Source organism: Aspergillus novofumigatus (assembly GCF_002847465.1).
Source record: "Aspergillus novofumigatus IBT 16806 chromosome Unknown P174scaffold_2, whole genome shotgun sequence".
NCBI classification, from domain to species: Eukaryota; Fungi; Ascomycota; class Eurotiomycetes; order Eurotiales; family Aspergillaceae; genus Aspergillus; species Aspergillus novofumigatus.
Genome location: NW_020194275.1, coordinates 14,742 through 30,801, shown reverse-complemented (window position 1 = coordinate 30,801; position 16,060 = coordinate 14,742). Strand labels below are relative to the sequence as shown.

General features: G+C 44.3%; 8 protein-coding genes across 8 annotated transcripts; 2 read left to right on the top strand and 6 right to left on the bottom strand.

Moving 5' to 3' along the window:
- Nucleotides 1–821: 821 nt before the first annotated feature.
- On the bottom strand, nucleotides 822–2,040 carry P174DRAFT_509556 (uncharacterized protein; the record flags this gene model as incomplete). The annotated part of the gene is made up of 5 exons (XM_024831574.1): nucleotides 822–1,069; nucleotides 1,103–1,385; nucleotides 1,407–1,413; nucleotides 1,471–1,676; nucleotides 2,023–2,040. The coding sequence occupies 5 exons, from the start codon at nucleotides 2,038–2,040 to the stop codon at nucleotides 1,020–1,022; spliced, it is 564 nt and encodes a 187-aa protein (XP_024684866.1). The 3' UTR covers nucleotides 822–1,019.
- Nucleotides 2,041–2,066: 26 nt separating this feature from the next.
- Nucleotides 2,067–4,001, top strand: P174DRAFT_457082 (uncharacterized protein; the record flags this gene model as incomplete). Its single annotated transcript, XM_024829496.1, has 6 exons — nucleotides 2,067–2,090; nucleotides 2,733–2,946; nucleotides 3,004–3,221; nucleotides 3,246–3,464; nucleotides 3,495–3,579; nucleotides 3,631–4,001. 6 exons carry the CDS (start codon nucleotides 2,067–2,069, stop codon nucleotides 3,999–4,001), a joined length of 1,131 nt encoding a protein of 376 aa, XP_024684865.1.
- Nucleotides 4,002–4,373: 372 nt separating this feature from the next.
- P174DRAFT_75363 (uncharacterized protein) lies at nucleotides 4,374–5,258 on the top strand. Its single transcript, XM_024832451.1, has 2 exons — nucleotides 4,374–4,523; nucleotides 4,605–5,258. Exons 1-2 carry the CDS (start codon nucleotides 4,514–4,516, stop codon nucleotides 5,123–5,125), a joined length of 531 nt encoding a protein of 176 aa, XP_024684864.1. The 5' UTR covers nucleotides 4,374–4,513; the 3' UTR covers nucleotides 5,126–5,258.
- Nucleotides 5,259–6,214: 956 nt separating this feature from the next.
- Nucleotides 6,215–8,068, bottom strand: P174DRAFT_457081 (putative tetrahydrofolylpolyglutamate synthase; the record flags this gene model as incomplete). The annotated part of the gene is made up of 11 exons (XM_024829495.1): nucleotides 6,215–6,362; nucleotides 6,572–6,640; nucleotides 6,698–6,724; nucleotides 6,775–6,795; nucleotides 6,865–6,936; nucleotides 6,973–6,991; nucleotides 7,025–7,181; nucleotides 7,221–7,367; nucleotides 7,509–7,664; nucleotides 7,714–7,828; nucleotides 7,977–8,068. The coding sequence occupies 11 exons, from the start codon at nucleotides 8,066–8,068 to the stop codon at nucleotides 6,215–6,217; spliced, it is 1,023 nt and encodes a 340-aa protein (XP_024684863.1).
- A 1,708-nt stretch (nucleotides 8,069–9,776) lies between these two features.
- Nucleotides 9,777–12,044, bottom strand: P174DRAFT_501108 (LipA and NB-ARC domain protein; the record flags this gene model as incomplete). Its single annotated transcript, XM_024831016.1, has 8 exons — nucleotides 11,839–12,044; nucleotides 11,607–11,765; nucleotides 11,027–11,264; nucleotides 10,804–10,972; nucleotides 10,580–10,723; nucleotides 10,330–10,419; nucleotides 9,900–10,200; nucleotides 9,777–9,840 (listed from the first exon to the last, which is right to left on the bottom strand). Exons 1-8 carry the CDS (start codon nucleotides 11,925–11,927, stop codon nucleotides 9,777–9,779), a joined length of 1,254 nt encoding a protein of 417 aa, XP_024684862.1. The 5' UTR covers nucleotides 11,928–12,044.
- A 1,034-nt stretch (nucleotides 12,045–13,078) lies between these two features.
- P174DRAFT_501107 (uncharacterized protein) lies at nucleotides 13,079–13,828 on the bottom strand (the record flags this gene model as incomplete). Its single annotated transcript, XM_024831015.1, has 2 exons — nucleotides 13,079–13,375; nucleotides 13,811–13,828. The coding sequence occupies 2 exons, from the start codon at nucleotides 13,826–13,828 to the stop codon at nucleotides 13,079–13,081; spliced, it is 315 nt and encodes a 104-aa protein (XP_024684861.1).
- A 432-nt stretch (nucleotides 13,829–14,260) lies between these two features.
- Nucleotides 14,261–14,719, bottom strand: P174DRAFT_364242 (uncharacterized protein; the record flags this gene model as incomplete). Its single annotated transcript, XM_024821973.1, has 1 exon — nucleotides 14,261–14,719. A coding segment is annotated over one exon (459 nt), but the record flags the coding sequence as incomplete, so codon positions are not given.
- A 504-nt stretch (nucleotides 14,720–15,223) lies between these two features.
- P174DRAFT_474103 (putative C6 finger domain protein) lies at nucleotides 15,224–15,828 on the bottom strand. The gene is made up of 3 exons (XM_024830643.1): nucleotides 15,696–15,828; nucleotides 15,422–15,616; nucleotides 15,224–15,363 (listed from the first exon to the last, which is right to left on the bottom strand). Exons 1-3 carry the CDS (start codon nucleotides 15,742–15,744, stop codon nucleotides 15,350–15,352), a joined length of 258 nt encoding a protein of 85 aa, XP_024684859.1. The 5' UTR covers nucleotides 15,745–15,828; the 3' UTR covers nucleotides 15,224–15,349.
- Nucleotides 15,829–16,060: the final 232 nt, after the last annotated feature.

Below are 16,060 nucleotides of genomic sequence, written 5' to 3'. Positions count from 1 at the left end.
TCCAATTGCAACAGAAGATATCTCCTGGAGGACATGGACGAAAGTTCCGTGACAGCTGAGAGATATGACTCCTCTGGTCTGGTAGACATGCTTAAAATAGTGGTTGATGACCAGCGTGGTTAATCAGTTCATATAACTGTTGGTTGACGGCAGTAGTATGAGACACTTGCTTAGAAAGGTTGATTTTATGGCGTTTTCATGATTCACTGGCGTAGAGTTTGAACCTTTTGTGAGGCAAAGTATGAAAGTAAAATAGCGACATTATGGTTCAATGAAGATTTAGAGGATAGTTGCAATTTGATCAGCATAGCTGGATATCTCATTGTGTCGACCATGTCTTCTGAGTACTGTTCAATATGTTTAAGCGTGCGTTAAACATATTGTGGATTGTGTTGAACGCATGTTGAACACTTCAAGCAAAAATGGGATGGGGAAAATTTGTGATGACTCCTGGAGGACCAGGAAGGGAAGCGGCTTCTTTGGAGATCCATTGTTTTCTGTGGGACTTGTATTTTCCGTGCGGCCAATGTGTAAGATGACTGAGATGGGTGCGCGATGCCATTGGTCGTTGGACTAGTGCTAGGGTCAAAATAGACGAGCTGACTAGGTCATATGTAAGACAAGCGTCAGCGAGGGCATTCTTGCAGATTGCTAATTGGGTTAATCCTGTACACTTATGCAATTCTGAATAACTATCCCAAATTCACTCATGCGCCCATCAAGTACTCGAAATTCGTCCAATCAGACGAGAGTGAGTTACACAATAAATGTACAGGTTCCTTCCTATATGTGCTCTTTCCGTCGCCTACAGTAAGCGGAATGCGGCGTAATAATAAAATGTTGATAATGATATAAGTATTGAAGTAACTTGCGACGGGAGAAGGTAAGTTTGTTAATGGTCAACTAAGAGCATTCTGGATATAGAGCGTCCTTTATATCCCTCTGCCCAAGTTGATATTCAGCATTCAACCATCCCGAGCCGAATCTTTATATGAGCAGGCAAGGTATTCTAGCTTTAATTAATCCTTGAACTGTGCCCACTCGGCGAAATCCCGGAAGCTGAGGTTTTCTTACAATGGTCCTATCGTTGCTGTCACATAACCTGTTACGTACCGTGCCAAGTTACGGGCTGCCTCCAACTCTTGTTCAGAGATGAAACAGAACATCGGCGCCAACTCAGCAATAAGAGCGGCAGTTAAAGGGGACGTTTCCAGAGCATTCTGAAGTTTCTGGAAGGAAAGCAACTTTAAGGGCTCCCATTTATATTTGGCTGCATGAATGTAGATCCAAGAGTAGATGAAGAGTGTAGGTAAGAGTGTGTGACTCTCCCTAGGGTACTTTAGCACCACAACCGCGAACGGTCTATTAAAGTCTTGATCGTTCACCTCTTTTAATCACAGTGGCACCTGAAAGCTTTTCTGTGAAGCAAGGACTATCTCTGAGATTAAATAGTTCCCCATGTAGATGAACTCACAGTAAAGGGCAAAAGTGTGGAGGTCGATATTTTTCACAATGATTGGTTCTTCACCTTGTAGTCTCTGGGGAATATCTAAATGCTCTCTTAACGGCCGTGGAAAATGCTCAATAACTGCTGAATGTATTGATAACCGGGTTTGCTCTGAGCCCACCAAGTTATACAAGGGCTGAGACCTGAAGATGCTACTTTCCGTCAGTTGCTTCCTATCATTGTACAGTTTCTGTGCATCACAAACTAGTCTGGCTGATGATTCATTCTGATTTGAGGGACCTTCTCATCCGCTATCTCATTTCCCGTTCAGAAATGGAGTCGGCCGTGATCTTTGGACTGAGGCAGCACGGGCACGCAAAAGATGAAAAGTTATCAGTAAATGACTGCTGCTGTAACTCAAGTTGGGTTTGTTTCATACAATCAGCGAAAGATACGTAGAAGCGGACGGCTCAAACTCATGTCTATGTGTAAATTTATTACCCCTGGATGACTTGGGAGTAGATAAAGAGGTAACTTAGTCGACGCCAAGCAACATTATCAGAATGCTGACTCACCCGCGTGATGACCTGCATCGCTTCTTCTGATTTGTCCACTGGACATGCCGCGCCCCAGATCAAGTCTTGTGGGAGTAAGAGTATTTAGTGTTACTACATTCATGTCAACTTTTGACACCACGCAGAGCTCAGTCCTTAGGGAAGCGGTCTGCCGCCGTTTCTTTGGACCGCCACAAGGTTTGCAACTTCACCCATAAAAAGCGACCCTTTTGGCTTGAGCATCATCTCCTTCATTAGACCCTCAAACAAAGCCACTGTCATTCACATAAAGGTTCTTTGTATCTGGCATGGAGATCAGAGCTATGACTCTTATAATACATTAGTAATAGTACATACCACGCACAGCTTCACTCTAGACTCAGGCCCAGTCGCATAGGTGACTGCCAAATCCCTGTCACTGCAAAAGTCACATTTCTTGAAATCAAGTTGGCCACTCACACGCAGCCACGTTACAGAAAGTTGAGGGGGCGACTCGATAACATTGGAAATATGAGTATAACAGATTTCTCTGATGGGTAACTCCATTCCTCTACTCCATCTCCCTTTCTCTTAAAAGCACCTCTGCCAGATTTCCCACATCTTCAGATAACGATATGACCGAGCCAACACATATTATAGATACGGAAGGAGAAGTGATTATCTTCTTAAAATGTCCGGAATCTCCGTTTGCACCATGGAATGAAGATGTGGCGGACCTGGAACTGTTAAAGAGCCATGGCGATGTGCAAAAAAATGACAGTGGCGACAACCCTACTCTGGAAGCAATTCATAAGAAATTCATGAAGAAGAGGTTGAAGAAAAAGAATAAGAAGGGACATCAAACGCCCGTCCAGCCAGAAATGGACGAATCAACCAACAACCCTGCTGAAACGCCAGAGCCAGCTGACATAGCTATGCAGTCTGCTACTGAGATAGTTGATGAGAGTGTTACTGAGTCGGCTAATGGGCCTACCACTGAGCCTTTGGATGAGCAACTTTAAGGAGCACAGCCAGATGCTGCACTTGATGGCCTAATAGAAAATAGGTGTGGAATAGACTCTGAAGTTGCCCTGCAAGAACCTGAACATGATGAGTATATGGGAGGGGATTGCTTCTGCATCCAAGTATCTGTAAAGCATTTGACTCTGGCCTCTCCCATCTTTAAGAAGACACTTAGTGGATGTTGGAAAGAAGGCCTTCACTTGCTTAATGAAGGGTCAGTAGAGATCCCAATACGCGATTAGGATCTCAAGGTGTTTCTGATCTTGATGGATATTTTTCACTGTCAAGCCCAAAACCTACCCCGGGAAATATGCCTGGAGTTGCTTGCTAAGATTGCCGTTTTAGCAGACTGTTACCAATGCCAGACACTGGTGCGATTCTTCGCTGAAATATGGATTGGTCATCTAAGAAGAAAAATCTTTCCCATGATATATTCCTGTGATTCAATGCTCTGGGTGTGGGTCTTGTGGAACTTCAGATAATTCTTCAAGTTTGAGAAATCAACATCCATTGCTATCTCCCAAAGTAACAGTTTGATTACAAGTCTTGACTTGCTAATTCCAGCGAAAGTCATTGGTAAGTGTTAAGTCCCTTATCCGTGAGAACCTATCATAACAGCTTCCGTAGATGAAATGAATAGGCGCAGGATTGATGTAATCTCCGCCGTCCTCTCATCGCTCATGGAACAACGGGACTCTTTCCTGGATGGGAGTCGAGGTTGCTGTTTTGAATGTAGTTCCATCATGTTGGGAGCTCTTATGAAACACATGCACTCAAGCGGATTGCTCTTTCTAGAACCTGCAGCCCCTTTTCCAGGTTTGAGTTACTGCCAACTTCTAGAGACTGTGTGTGGCTTCAGGTCTCCACAGTGGCATTCCAATTCAGGCTACTTGAGATACTCCTGGCATAATTGCGGGGTGGCATCCTTTTCTTCTCTGATAGCTGCACCGGGGACTTCCATTAAAGGATTGAGTTTGATTGATTTTTTGGTTCTTTAGTCTAGTAAACTTAATACTGGTTCATTGATGATCGCAATTTCATTTGCTCAATGGAATAATGGGAGATTTTTGTGATTTATTAATTGCAGGCCAGTAAGTTGTTGCCAAGTTCAGAGTGGACCGCAACCCAGGTTTATATGAAGCAAAGCCAGAAGCTGAAGGGAATGAATATCTTGATGAGTGCTTGTTGAAAAGCAACCCAGCCTCATCAATCCGTCCCTTATGGCTGAGCAAGGCTTGACCTCCCTGTCAACTGAGTAACAGACTTGACTATATAAAGGGCGGGGTTCTCCCGCCACCTCATCTCACATAGCTTCCCCTGCAATGGGGCCCCCATGTGGATGGTGCCAGAGATATATTTCTCCAGTGATTCTCGGACGGCCCGACAACCTTGACCAATAAAAAGAGGCTGATGTACCTAGCCCGTATGGTCCTAGCGTCTAACAGTGGCATTGGATATTGAGTGCCTCAAGCATACTTTGATCGCACCCATGCATTAGATAAAGTGGATTATGGCTACCTGTAAGAACACCTTACTATATGTTCCAAACCCCCAAAGTCTGTCTAAGAAGAAGCAAAGCTCATATGTTAATATATTTCAAGCCCAAAGCAGACAAGTGTTTGAGTTCACTGAAATTGACAAGATCTACCCCGCATTGTTAAACCTCCGACGCCCAACCTTACTGTTAAACACTAAAATCACTCATGACCACCTAAGGCCCCTTAAGAAACTCGCGCAAGATTTAAAGGCCGGTGCGCAAGCACTCGAAAATGCATATAAACTAGGAACTGGTTATGATGATCTGGCTGTGGTCCTCCTGGAGCCAAGCGATAAGGCGGACACTCACTGCTTTGACGATATGCTCAACGCCTCAACGGCTTTAAGGGCAGTTGATTCATCTCTATGCCATACATTCGATGGGCAGCGTAGTATCCAGAACACAATTATCTTGGATATCCGGGCATTTCGAAGCGATTCAATTCGTCGAACACAGCATGGTTCAGACAAACTTAGAGCTGACGAGCTTGCCTATACCGCCTTCGAACAGATACTCTGCGATCTAAAACCAGATGTTATCCTTGTCTGTCAATACCAAACTAATATGAATGAAGTGGGGAACTAGTTTGCTCAGCAGGTTTGTTCATTAATCGACGAGGCTACGGATATAAGCATGCTTCGCCTTCCAAGGACTCAACATGAATTAGTGATAGTGAAGGGTTTTCACCTAATGTATCTTGAGTACATGCGTGAGGCGCCAAACGACAGCATGACAAAGGCAGTGTTGCGGGAGTATTTGTTTGATGCTGGATTCATAATCGCATCGAATGCCCTTGCTGGATGAAGAATAACGGGCTTTGGTTTGCATAACCTTAAAGCTTGTGCGAGAGATGGCCCGGCATTTGTTGCCACGCCTGAGGGTGTCCGCATCTCATACCTGTGGATTAGCGGATCAGAAATTGCAAGTACTGAACTGGTTGAGGGGCTTAAAACGCTGGGAATATCCTCTAAGGTAGGGTGGTTTGTGAGTTACTGTAGAGTCAGGCTAATGGATTCATAGGATGATAATACAACTAGGCTGGACAGGATTTTCTCCCGGCTTCAGCTTCGTAGTGATAGGGGATCCGGCTTTGGCGCTGATAATGCTGTGGAACGTAAAGCATTCCGGAAGGATGATATCCTAGAGAAAATTGGCCCGATTCCAAAGCTACCACAGGGAATAGTATCTTGGTGAGGGTCATCATGGGTGTTTAGACGCCGAAGCATTCAGACAAAATTATCCAGACACAGGCGAGTCCGGACACTAAGGTGTTTAGAGACCAAGGGTGTGTGGTCAAAAATTCTGAACTAGCTACTCCTCAACTCTTCATGTGATTAATTAGAAGCAATTGTAATCTACAAGCCCAAGATGACCTACATAATAATCAGATGAGGCAATGCATGCTAATGTCACGTAATGGCTTTCAAGAGAACACCAAGTGCTAAGATTAACTTTTGTTACATGATTTATTTCTGCTCTCACATATTAAGCTCTGAGGCAAACATGCACTCTAGCATGAAATTATGATGATGGCTCAGCCTTGTGATGGTATCTTCTCTGTCAAGTGATGGATAATCCACTGGTTTACTGAGCGCCCAATAATACTACAGAGGCTCTTAGTTTAGATAGATTGGAGACTTTCCCTGCTCTTCAGAGGCTGGGAGTATGTGCACCCTACCCGTACAAGTCTCTTTGCATTATCACTGCCATTAGGGCAAATACGGCGCTCCAGATCATTTGTGTGTATGCAACAATGGCCTCAAAAGGCTGAGTGTTCCACCAACCATGTATAAGCTCCCTGTAACAAGGACTTGTATTCCATCTTCATGATCTCCTATTTCCCTTGCAAGCCTTACTGCCCCCTCAATCATTGGTGTGGTTGTAACCATGGCCTGCGGATCAAGTCCCTTCCATACCGAGGTATACAAAGCGCATACGTCATGTAATAGTGGCTCAGAGTCTTTGATGGCTCGGTCTGCCCATATAAGGTAAATTCATCAGTTAAGATCTGCAGAAGATTCCTATATCTACTTACCGATAGGTTCACCATCTTTCTCTTGATATGTAGTAAAAATGACATGGCCAGGTTTCACCTTGTTTCTAAAGAGTGTGTGCGCTAAAGATTGCATGAGCGCCACTCCATCTCATTTGTCTGACAGATGGCTGAAAATAAGGGCGCGGCACCTTCCTATCTTAGCTGACAATCATTTTTAAATTGCATTTGGTTGACTTACTTCTGCTCATTGTTCACGTTCCTAGCAAACCATTCTGCAGTTTATTCTAAACTAAGAATGTTGTGCGCTCCATCTATAAACCATTATAACTTCCCTTCATCTATAATCTTAAATCTCCCTGTGAGCCGGAAACTTTGCACACCATGGTAGATGTCTGCATCACTAAGTGTATGGCCAGGTGTCTTAGCTCAAAGAAACACTTTAGTAAGTTCAAGTGCTAAGGAGCAGTTCAATCATTATACTAGGACACTGAGTACTCTACCATCAGTGGGAAGACACTCATTTACTGACATGAATGTCAAAGTTATGCCTTTATCAAGAGCATGCTTTTGTATAACTTCCGCGGGCCCAGGGTCCTGGGTTACAGAAAAGGCAGGTGCACCTAGTTTAAATATTCCTGCTTTGTGCTAAGCAATTGTCTTGATGGTTGGTCTGAGCTATGCAACATGGTCCATTCCAAGAGACATAATTCCAGTTATAACAGGATTTTGTATTATATTTATTGCATCATACTCTCCGCCATGGTGGACCTCAAATATGGCCGCATCAACCTCTTCTTTAATGAAGGTGTGGAAAGCCAGTAGGGTGAGAAACTGCAGGTATCAGGGTTGCTTTGCAACTCCCACACCCAGTTCTATGTCTGCAGGCATCACGCGATCCCACACTTCGAAGAAATACCAGGTAAATAATTCTTCCGTGACTGGATGGTCATCAATTTATATTTATTTGTGAACGCATTGCAAATGTAGCCCTGTATAGAGCCCAATCTTCTTGGGAAACCCTGTCCTCACACTATGTGCATGAAGGAAGCTGTGTGTGAAAGCATAGGTGCTACCCTTCCCCTTTATGCCACTGACATGGATGACATTCAACCTGTTTACTGCATTATCCTAGAACAGGTCAATTGCTGGTGTATCACAGTTCATGGATAATTCGTACTAAGTGCCCTAAACTTTGCAGCCATTCCTTCATTCTAATCAAGCTTGGTACGCCTTTAAGAGAATTCCCATTTACTGTCGTGGTATCTTGAATGGTGGAAACCAGAGTTGTTAGACTCACAGGTCAGCTTGTTGGTCGGGCTTTACATCTTCTGGTTTCAAGGAGTTTGAGTGCGTTCTTTATATTATTAGTCCTGGTATCAAAACTCAATGAGAGATATACCTCATAAGTGCGTTTCATTCTGGCTTATATGACAGTTTAACCTCTGGTTGATGATTGCATAACCACTTAAGGTCGCCTTCACTCCTCTATCTGTCATCTTAGCTGGCATGTGGCATGCTAGTGGTTGGTCCATTGTGCCCCACAACAGCTACGACGCCTAACCGACCTATTGACACATTACCAGTGTGTACAAAGAGGGTATAAAGTCATTTGCACAGTGCTTGCTACTGAACGAAGGATTTCAGTTATTAGCTGAAAATCAGCACCTAAATGTAACTTCATACAATGACATAAAAAGAAATCATCGAGCTTTCCCCACTCAGAGACCTTGCGTGGCTTTGGTAATGTAGTTATGCTAATGGGAATTAAAAACAGGAATCTAATATATGCAAGCCTCTGCTTCCATATCTGATCTTGCCTCCTGCAGTACATGCGCGCCATCTGTCTGACACCCAGCCATTAAAAGCGCATGAGTGACAGAGCAACACATAAGACCAGCATTAAAACTCTTATCCTGGCTTAGGCGCTGCAAGGCTGATAAAGCATTTCTCTAGTATAAAATCACTTGCTCCCACTTGAACTGCTTATGAGAATTCCTTGCCAGTGAAATCTAGAGGTAAAAAATATAGAACTGAGCATTATAGTCTGGTTTATTCAAAGATAAAAAAGCGCGTTGAAGCTTAAGCAGAAGCTCTTCAGCCTGTATAAACATATTCCATTCCAGGTAGGTCTCTGCGAGCAATATTCTTAGCCATCAGCCAGTTGTAATATCTTGAGTGCCCTTCTCTCTTATCAGAGTTAGCTCATGAAGTAGGAGCTTTTTAGCCTCAAGCAGCTGGCCTAGTTCGCAACATAGGTCTGCCACTTCTGAAAGGAGTACCCAGTACCACCCAGTTCTCTTAAAGTACTCATCAAGAAGGCAGCCTTAAAGAATACCATCAAGAAGAGTTAAGGCTTTATGGAAGAGGCCCTGGAGTTGAAGGATCTTACCTAGAGTTATGTCTTAGGCTCTTGATGTGATTTTTTCTAGAGAGGAAGGGATAATGTCCAGCAGCTGCCACTCTGTCAACTCTGCTTTCACTTTAACAAGCTTCTGTTAGCAGATTAGATTTTCCATGAATGAAATGATAAGCTCCCCACATTAGGTGTTATATCTCCTACTCAGTTCAAACTCTCTCTCTTTGGGTGTAGCCGCGTTATGTAAGAACCTATGCAGGGCGCTCTCCAATTCTTTTATTTTTTCAGACATTCTCATCACTGAGCTCTCCCTAAATGCGAGCCAGGCATTAAGGAAATAATCATTGTCCCCTTTAAGGAGCTTTTTAGTATGGTTAATTGCCTCTACCTTCCAATTTGCATTTAAAAATCATAAAGCAGTAAGAAGAGTTGCTATGAGTTCATGCTGGAAGGAGGCATAATCACTGTGCTTAAGACATATTACATCATATTCAGAAAGGGCTCAGTTCAGGTAGGGTAATAGCCTCCTTCTAAACTCTCCATTTCTATATGACAGGCATTAGCTAGTGACTCCTGAAGAGAAAGAAGGAACCTACTGCAGCTTAAGGAAGCAGTTCCTCAGAAATATATAATAAACAAGCAGAAGAGCTTGCCATCACTATTTTCTCACATCAGATGGCAACAACTATTTTATAGCACAGTACTGGATAAGGGGATGAATAGAAAAACTCCTAAGCCCTTCAGATTCTTTGTTGCACAAAATTAGCAAGAAAGAAAGCAGCTTCTCTACAGCCATATCAAACTCAACATCTCCTTAGATGACCTGGATTAATTGTCTCTCCACCCCTTCCATTTCCACATCCACCTTAGTTATCTCACCATCCTCACCCCATCTTCTTTGAGGAGAGGAGCCTTGATGTAGCAGCATTTCCAGAATTAAAGATAGTTCTAAGAAAGAGAATAGAAGGAGAAGTGAGGCAGCTCCTAGGGACTCTCATTCCACTTACTTAAAATTAATTTCCCAGGTTGTTAATACTGCCTTTTCAGAGTCTCCAAGATATAATATAAAGCCAAGTAAATAGTCCCGCTGCGTCATATACAACCTACTATATTCCCAAAGGCTTCTGTGCCTTGAGCGAATAAATGCCCCAGCCTGTACTAAAGTAAGAGGAAGAGACCTAAGAAGGCCTGTAATGGTCCTTGCGTCTTCAATATCCCCTGCGGTAGGGTTCTGGATCCCTAACTTTTCAAGGAGTAGTTGCACCGCATCATTTTCCATCAGGGGACTCAGAATGTGGCCGTTCTCCGCTATACTACCAATCACCACCTAGTCACAACTGGTGATAATAATGTGGCCCCAGTTCACAGCTAGGTAAAACTTATGAAGTGGTACATTATCCAGATTATCTGCATTATTAAACACCAGAAGCCACTTACTGTTTTCAGGCCAAGATAGCCAGCCTTTAACAGCACTAATTTTATCCTTAGAATCTCCAAGCTTAAGAAGATCATGTAAGTGGTCAAAGTCTGCCAAAAGCAAGGTCACTGATGTTACATTTATAAAGGCAATCCCTGACGGGTATTTTGACAAATTTTGGACAGCATAGTGCAAAGCTATCTATGTTTTCCCCGCGCCCCCTGCGTCAGGTTAGCAAAGATTATATATCCATTATGATGATAAACTTACTAAGACCACATATTGCAAATGTCCATCTGCCTTGAGCCTGCCCCTGGTCTTCATAGAAGAACGTCTTCAGCATATTAAATACATCATCTCTTCCGCAGAAGAATGAGCATGGCTGCGTTCTTAAGTCTAATGAAATAGAGGATTCTATTTTTAAAGTCAGTATGTGTAACAAGAATGTCTGTAGAATTTACCATTGTTTTAGTCCGTGAAAGGTCGCGTTTCACTCGGATAGCCACTGCGTAGGGTCTGGGCAAAGACTTTCAGCCGAGAAACCACAGGTCGATAGGACCGATCCTGCGAAGACCTGAATCTAGCAATGTTCCTGTGGTCGGCAAACTGGGGGACAGCGATTTCGTAGGGAACATTTAGAATCACAGAGCACTGATCGACGATCTAAAGGCGGGTTAACCGGGTCGAACTACAAAGGCATTCTCGAGATGGAGTTACCAGTCTTCTTAAAAAGGGGCCGATGGAAGTGAACTCAAGCTCATAGAAGGATACAAGTTGAACTTTCCTCCTCCTCTTGAGGAAGTCTTCAGTAATTTCTAACAGGACCTCTGAGTCCTTCTGCAGCATCCCTATAAGCGCACGGGGAGCCCTGATTGGCGAAAATGCTGAGACAATATTTGCCAGGACCTTTCCCATGGCTGCAAGGCTGCTACCGTTATGAGGGGTGCCTAAGGCCCTGTCAGTGACAATGTATATAGGAAGTATTGGGATTGTTTTACCGAGGAATAAGATTCCATATACAGCCTGTTGGACTTGCTCTTGCTCTTAGGTACAACCTATCAATAGCGCCTTTTCAGTGGCTAAGTATATGTCCGAAAGTAAATCAAACAAGGACAGTCACCTTCTTCGCTATAATTCCCCCCAGGCTGTGGCAAACAAAGACAATAGGCCGGGATTTCTCCTTCATGCTAAGTTAGCAAAACTATGCCAAGAACAGCAAGCGTCACTAACTTCTTCTGTTATTCATAGATCTACTAGCTCTGCGAGCAACTTCAATGATATACTTCATAGATCTTACTGCGCGGTGAAATTCTTGAAGCGGGCATTATATCCAAAAGTCATAATACAAATGTCTGGAATCACTGCAGGTAGAAGATCTCTTAACCACATTACTCCAGTTTCAGTGTGGGTCCATGTGTTGATAGGGTCCCCATTAAGGCCATGGATCGCAATTAAACTGTATCATAATAAGCCATTCGTCCACTTCCATAGCAAAATATAACGATGCATCTGTTTGACAGAATGCTTACTCGAAAACGGTCTTATAAGCCCGGTTTTTCCCATCGGTAGTTGATGGGTCATGGAGAATGATAATCCCGTATTCATTATCCTTAGTCATTTTGTGGTAACTAGGTTGCCTATTTTCCAAAGATAATTGAGTTTCAGGGGAAGCAATTGCATTGTTACTGGGCCTGGCAGTTAAAAGGTCAGCGACCCATCAAGTTTGTGACACGTGTGATGGTGGGATGATTAGCTAGCAATATGCAAGTCATCATATGCCGCCAATACAGTTGTCTGAGGGAGCCGCGGAGTGCATGCTCTATTTGATTAATCATTAGGCGCGAAGCGCAGAGATATCGATGCCTGGCCTCCAATCATCCTGTGATTGTGATGTGGGACCCCACAATAGGGACGATCAACAAAGATTCGTTGCCCTATCACTGCTTACTCTCTACTTACCAATCAGGTATATCAGATCCACAGATGATATACACAGATAAGGCCAGTTTAGCGTAGCATCAAGGGAATATAACTAGGAACTCTTCCTCACAAGATCCTTGATATCCTTCAATCATGTAACTTTACCTTCTGTGTCGAACCGGCACGGCCCGAAGGTAGCCCCGCAAGGAAAAAAGTTGACCACTCAGGACAGACCTTTTTTGGCCCAGGCCTGTGAAGATAAGGTTCCCCACCTTTAGGCCGCGCGACCCTACAAAAGTTACGACATGTTCCACACTGGAATATTGATTTGCTGTGGTCATGCTAGAAATGCCCATTGCCTGAGGTAGGGCCATAATATGACCACTTTGGGTATGATTAGATAAACCTCTTCAGCTGTTCACACTCAAAGAAACCATAGAGATTCGTCCAGCCAGCTTTTATCGTCCCAGTGCAATTTTATTCTTTAAGAACGTCATACTGCTGCGCGGACCAACTTCAAGTCTTTGAGTTGTTTTGCAGCCACGTCATTTGCATCAGATTTGTAGTTCAGTCGTACTCTTTACTTGTTTAATACAGTTGATATTTATGAGTGCTGCAGTACTCCCAGCGCCTGATTGCCAGATACGGGCCCAGGGCCTGCTAGGGACGGATGGGCCTTTGGTGGGCTGTCACACACCAAGTGCATTAAGTGACAGAACCAGGCTTACAGTGAATGGGATTCAGCTTCGCAATTCCTTTCTTAATAATTTTGTTTTTGTATCACGCATCCTCTCATCCCTTCCCCTCAGCTGCCTTGCACCGACGCTACTATTGCAACTTGGAACGTAATCAGAGGCGATACCTGTCAAACACGCTGCGAATGGCTTCCGAGAGGGTTTGTTCCTTCTGAACGGTAGCTAGGATATCACAGAGTTGGTTTTCGCTTCCAGGCTGGATATCCACTAGCAGTCCGAAAAGTGCACGCTTGTAGCACTCCACTTCTTGAGCGACTAAGGCCGCCTCAAGTTCTCCGTCTTGCCATCCGTCCCAGTCTGGTTTGCCCAATTTACCACGGCGATAGCTAATTAATCCATTCGACAGTTCCGAGTTGGGTTTGCCCCATTCATCGTCGTGCTGGCCAGATGTCTGCAATAACACGGCTTAGTATCCGTTCATCGTGCGCCCCGAGAGCTCCAAAGCATATGGAAAATGCCTTGGGGTCCTGGTGATACATGTGATGACAATAAGGCGGGATGTACCGAAGAGATATATGGCCTTTGAAGAAATAGAAGAGTATATTAGTGCCTTGATGAGATAGCTTTCGACTTCAGCAAGAGATCAGAAAGTGGGCAGAGTAGCTAGCTGCGTTAGCGATCATACAGTAGAGCAGCTTCCACCTGACGTAGGAGCCGAGATGGAATCGCTCAGCTCCCGGACAGTCCTGATTTGACAGCTGACAATGGGAGGCCCTTATCATGATAAGACATCAAGTTCTGTATCAAGTCCACGTGATATTTACACGTGATCAGAATTGGGGCTCAGCTTAGTCGACGCCAAGCCACGATCAGAATGCTGACTCACCTGGGTGATGACCTGCATCGTGTCTTCTGATTTGTCTGCCGGATATGCTCCACCCAGTTCAGTGTAAGATCAAGTCTTGCAGAAGCAAAAGTTAATGACCAAGTTGGTATTGACTAACAGAGTACACTAAAGAACTAGACGCAAAATCAAAAGAATCTTTCAAGCTTACACCAGCCTCGTCTGCTGCCACCGGAAGCAACGCGCCCAAATAAGATCACAGAGAAAGCATTGATTCCCATCAGTTGCTTTTTCTTCAGCCTCTCCGAACTCCCTTCCAGCCTGCCCAAGTCTCCGCAGTGTGTACTCAGAACCATTAGAAGCCCCCGCAGATTATCACCAGACGTTGACCTTCATCGTGTTCTCGATGGATCCATGGCCACTGCGTTTGCAAGTCAGCAGTTCATTCAAGACATGTGTCTACTCGAATATGCACCTGAATGTGACTGGGAGCTAATAGTCCCATTGATCCAGTTCGATTGAGGATACCACCGACTCTACCGTGCGATGATCTTCCCACACCAGCTCCACGACAGCCTCTGCATTCCGAAGGCATTCAAAATGCTCATCCTTGAACAACAGCAAAGGGCCATTGTAAACAAAATTGTCTCCCTTATCAAAGAGGATCTGGTGAGCTGTCTCCACAATGAACCATTTCAGTATATCGTATACGACGGGCACGTTCTTTGACCAAGCATTATGGGCCGGATCCTGACTTTTCCTGCATCCATAAGGCATCTCGTCTCCGATCATTCGCAGTGCTCCGTGAGGACAGATCTTTATGGTATCTTTCCTTATCACGAGCCACGTTTTCTTAATGCTAGCCAAATAGGTCTGACTAGCTTTTCTGGCCACCTCAGGTTTCCCTGAGGTTGCACACCTTTTAACCCACTCCCTGAGGGGCAAAAAGTATAAGCATACGTCGCATGATTCACAAGCCTGGAGAGGCCCGGATGCTGGTTTCTCCGTATCTCAGCCACAACCACGCCGCTAATATTAGTTATATTGATTGACCGGTTGTTCCGCTGTAGCACCATGGATGTTAAATATTTGACAGTCTTTGCCAGTCCCACAGTGAGCAAAACTAACAGTTACATGAGAAGAGCTTGTTATGCTCGCTTGGTAAGAATTTGAAGTCATATATTGATATCTGAAACAGCAGTTATCGCGTGGTGCCGTTTGCACAATGTGCACGAGAGCCACATTATACGTGAGCCTATGCTGCCTATTGTAAAGACTTATACCTGTCTTTTACTGATTGAGCGTTCCATATTAATGTTGATTCGCCCGCTTGGGTCTGCTCGCTGATTGTTTTTGGTACCGGCCAGCCGCTCTCAGGCTATTGGTTTTTTCCGCTCCAAGTCACCTCGCGTGTCCAGAAATGAGGATGGGTTGAACTATGGATAGTGTTAGCCAGGGCATTATTGCATATGATGATTGAAGGGATATGCCTACCTGGTTGAGAACCCTATCAATCACCTCTCGGTTGTGAACATCTACCTTGAATCGTAACCGCCGCAGCAACTGGTTGTACACATCAATTTATTCTTTAAGTTCTACAACTCGTCTGCATATTATTACTCAAGGGACCTACAGGCGGGTTAAAGTACCTACCTTTTAATTCTGTCTTCCTTCCCCTTGGCGTACTCGCAAGCGGCATTGAAAAGGATACATTAACAACATGGTTGGTGACTGTCATATTTAGCCTTTTTCCGTCTGCATCCCAGGCATGCTCTCTTAGCATGGTAGGCTGCGTTCTGTAACTGGGAGCACGCAATCCGAGGAATAGCAACCTTGGAATTTGTAGGACTAACAAGTGAGTTGAATTGGATGTCTGTTCTAGTGGACAATGATGCATTCCTAAATTGTTCCTCTAGCTTGAGCATACCTCTGTAGGATATTGAAGGGGAAGTAACCTCCAAAGGCTCTTTCTCCATTCTTAGGGCAGGCTGAAAGTAAAATTAGCGGAAGGGTAAGCGGCTACGCTACTATGTTAAGAGTTGGTCAAGAGTTGAGTAAATATCGACGACTTGTTTCGTTCCTGTTCTCTAAGTACACCACTGGTTCCCCACAGCGTTCACATGGATACGCTGAGCTGCACCGTGCACCAGTGAGGCGGTAAAGTCACGTGACCCTTGGCGAACTCTCTCGTGAGCACTGGACTTCAGTGATGAGGATGAGAGCACAAACTTGTCTAAGCAACGGACCTACTCAAGACAGTATGCAGATCAACATGGCTCTGCAAATCTAATT

Bases quoted from the DNA above. Each gene is read 5' to 3' on its own strand.
- P174DRAFT_474103 (XM_024830643.1), bottom strand. From the start codon at position 15,744: ATGGAGAAAGAGCCTTTGGAGGTTACTTCCCCTTCAATATCCTACAGA. The intron at 15,617-15,695 runs GTATGCTCAAGC...CTCACTTGTTAG, and splicing joins CCCTTCAATATCCTACAGAG to TCCTACAAATTCCAAGGTTG.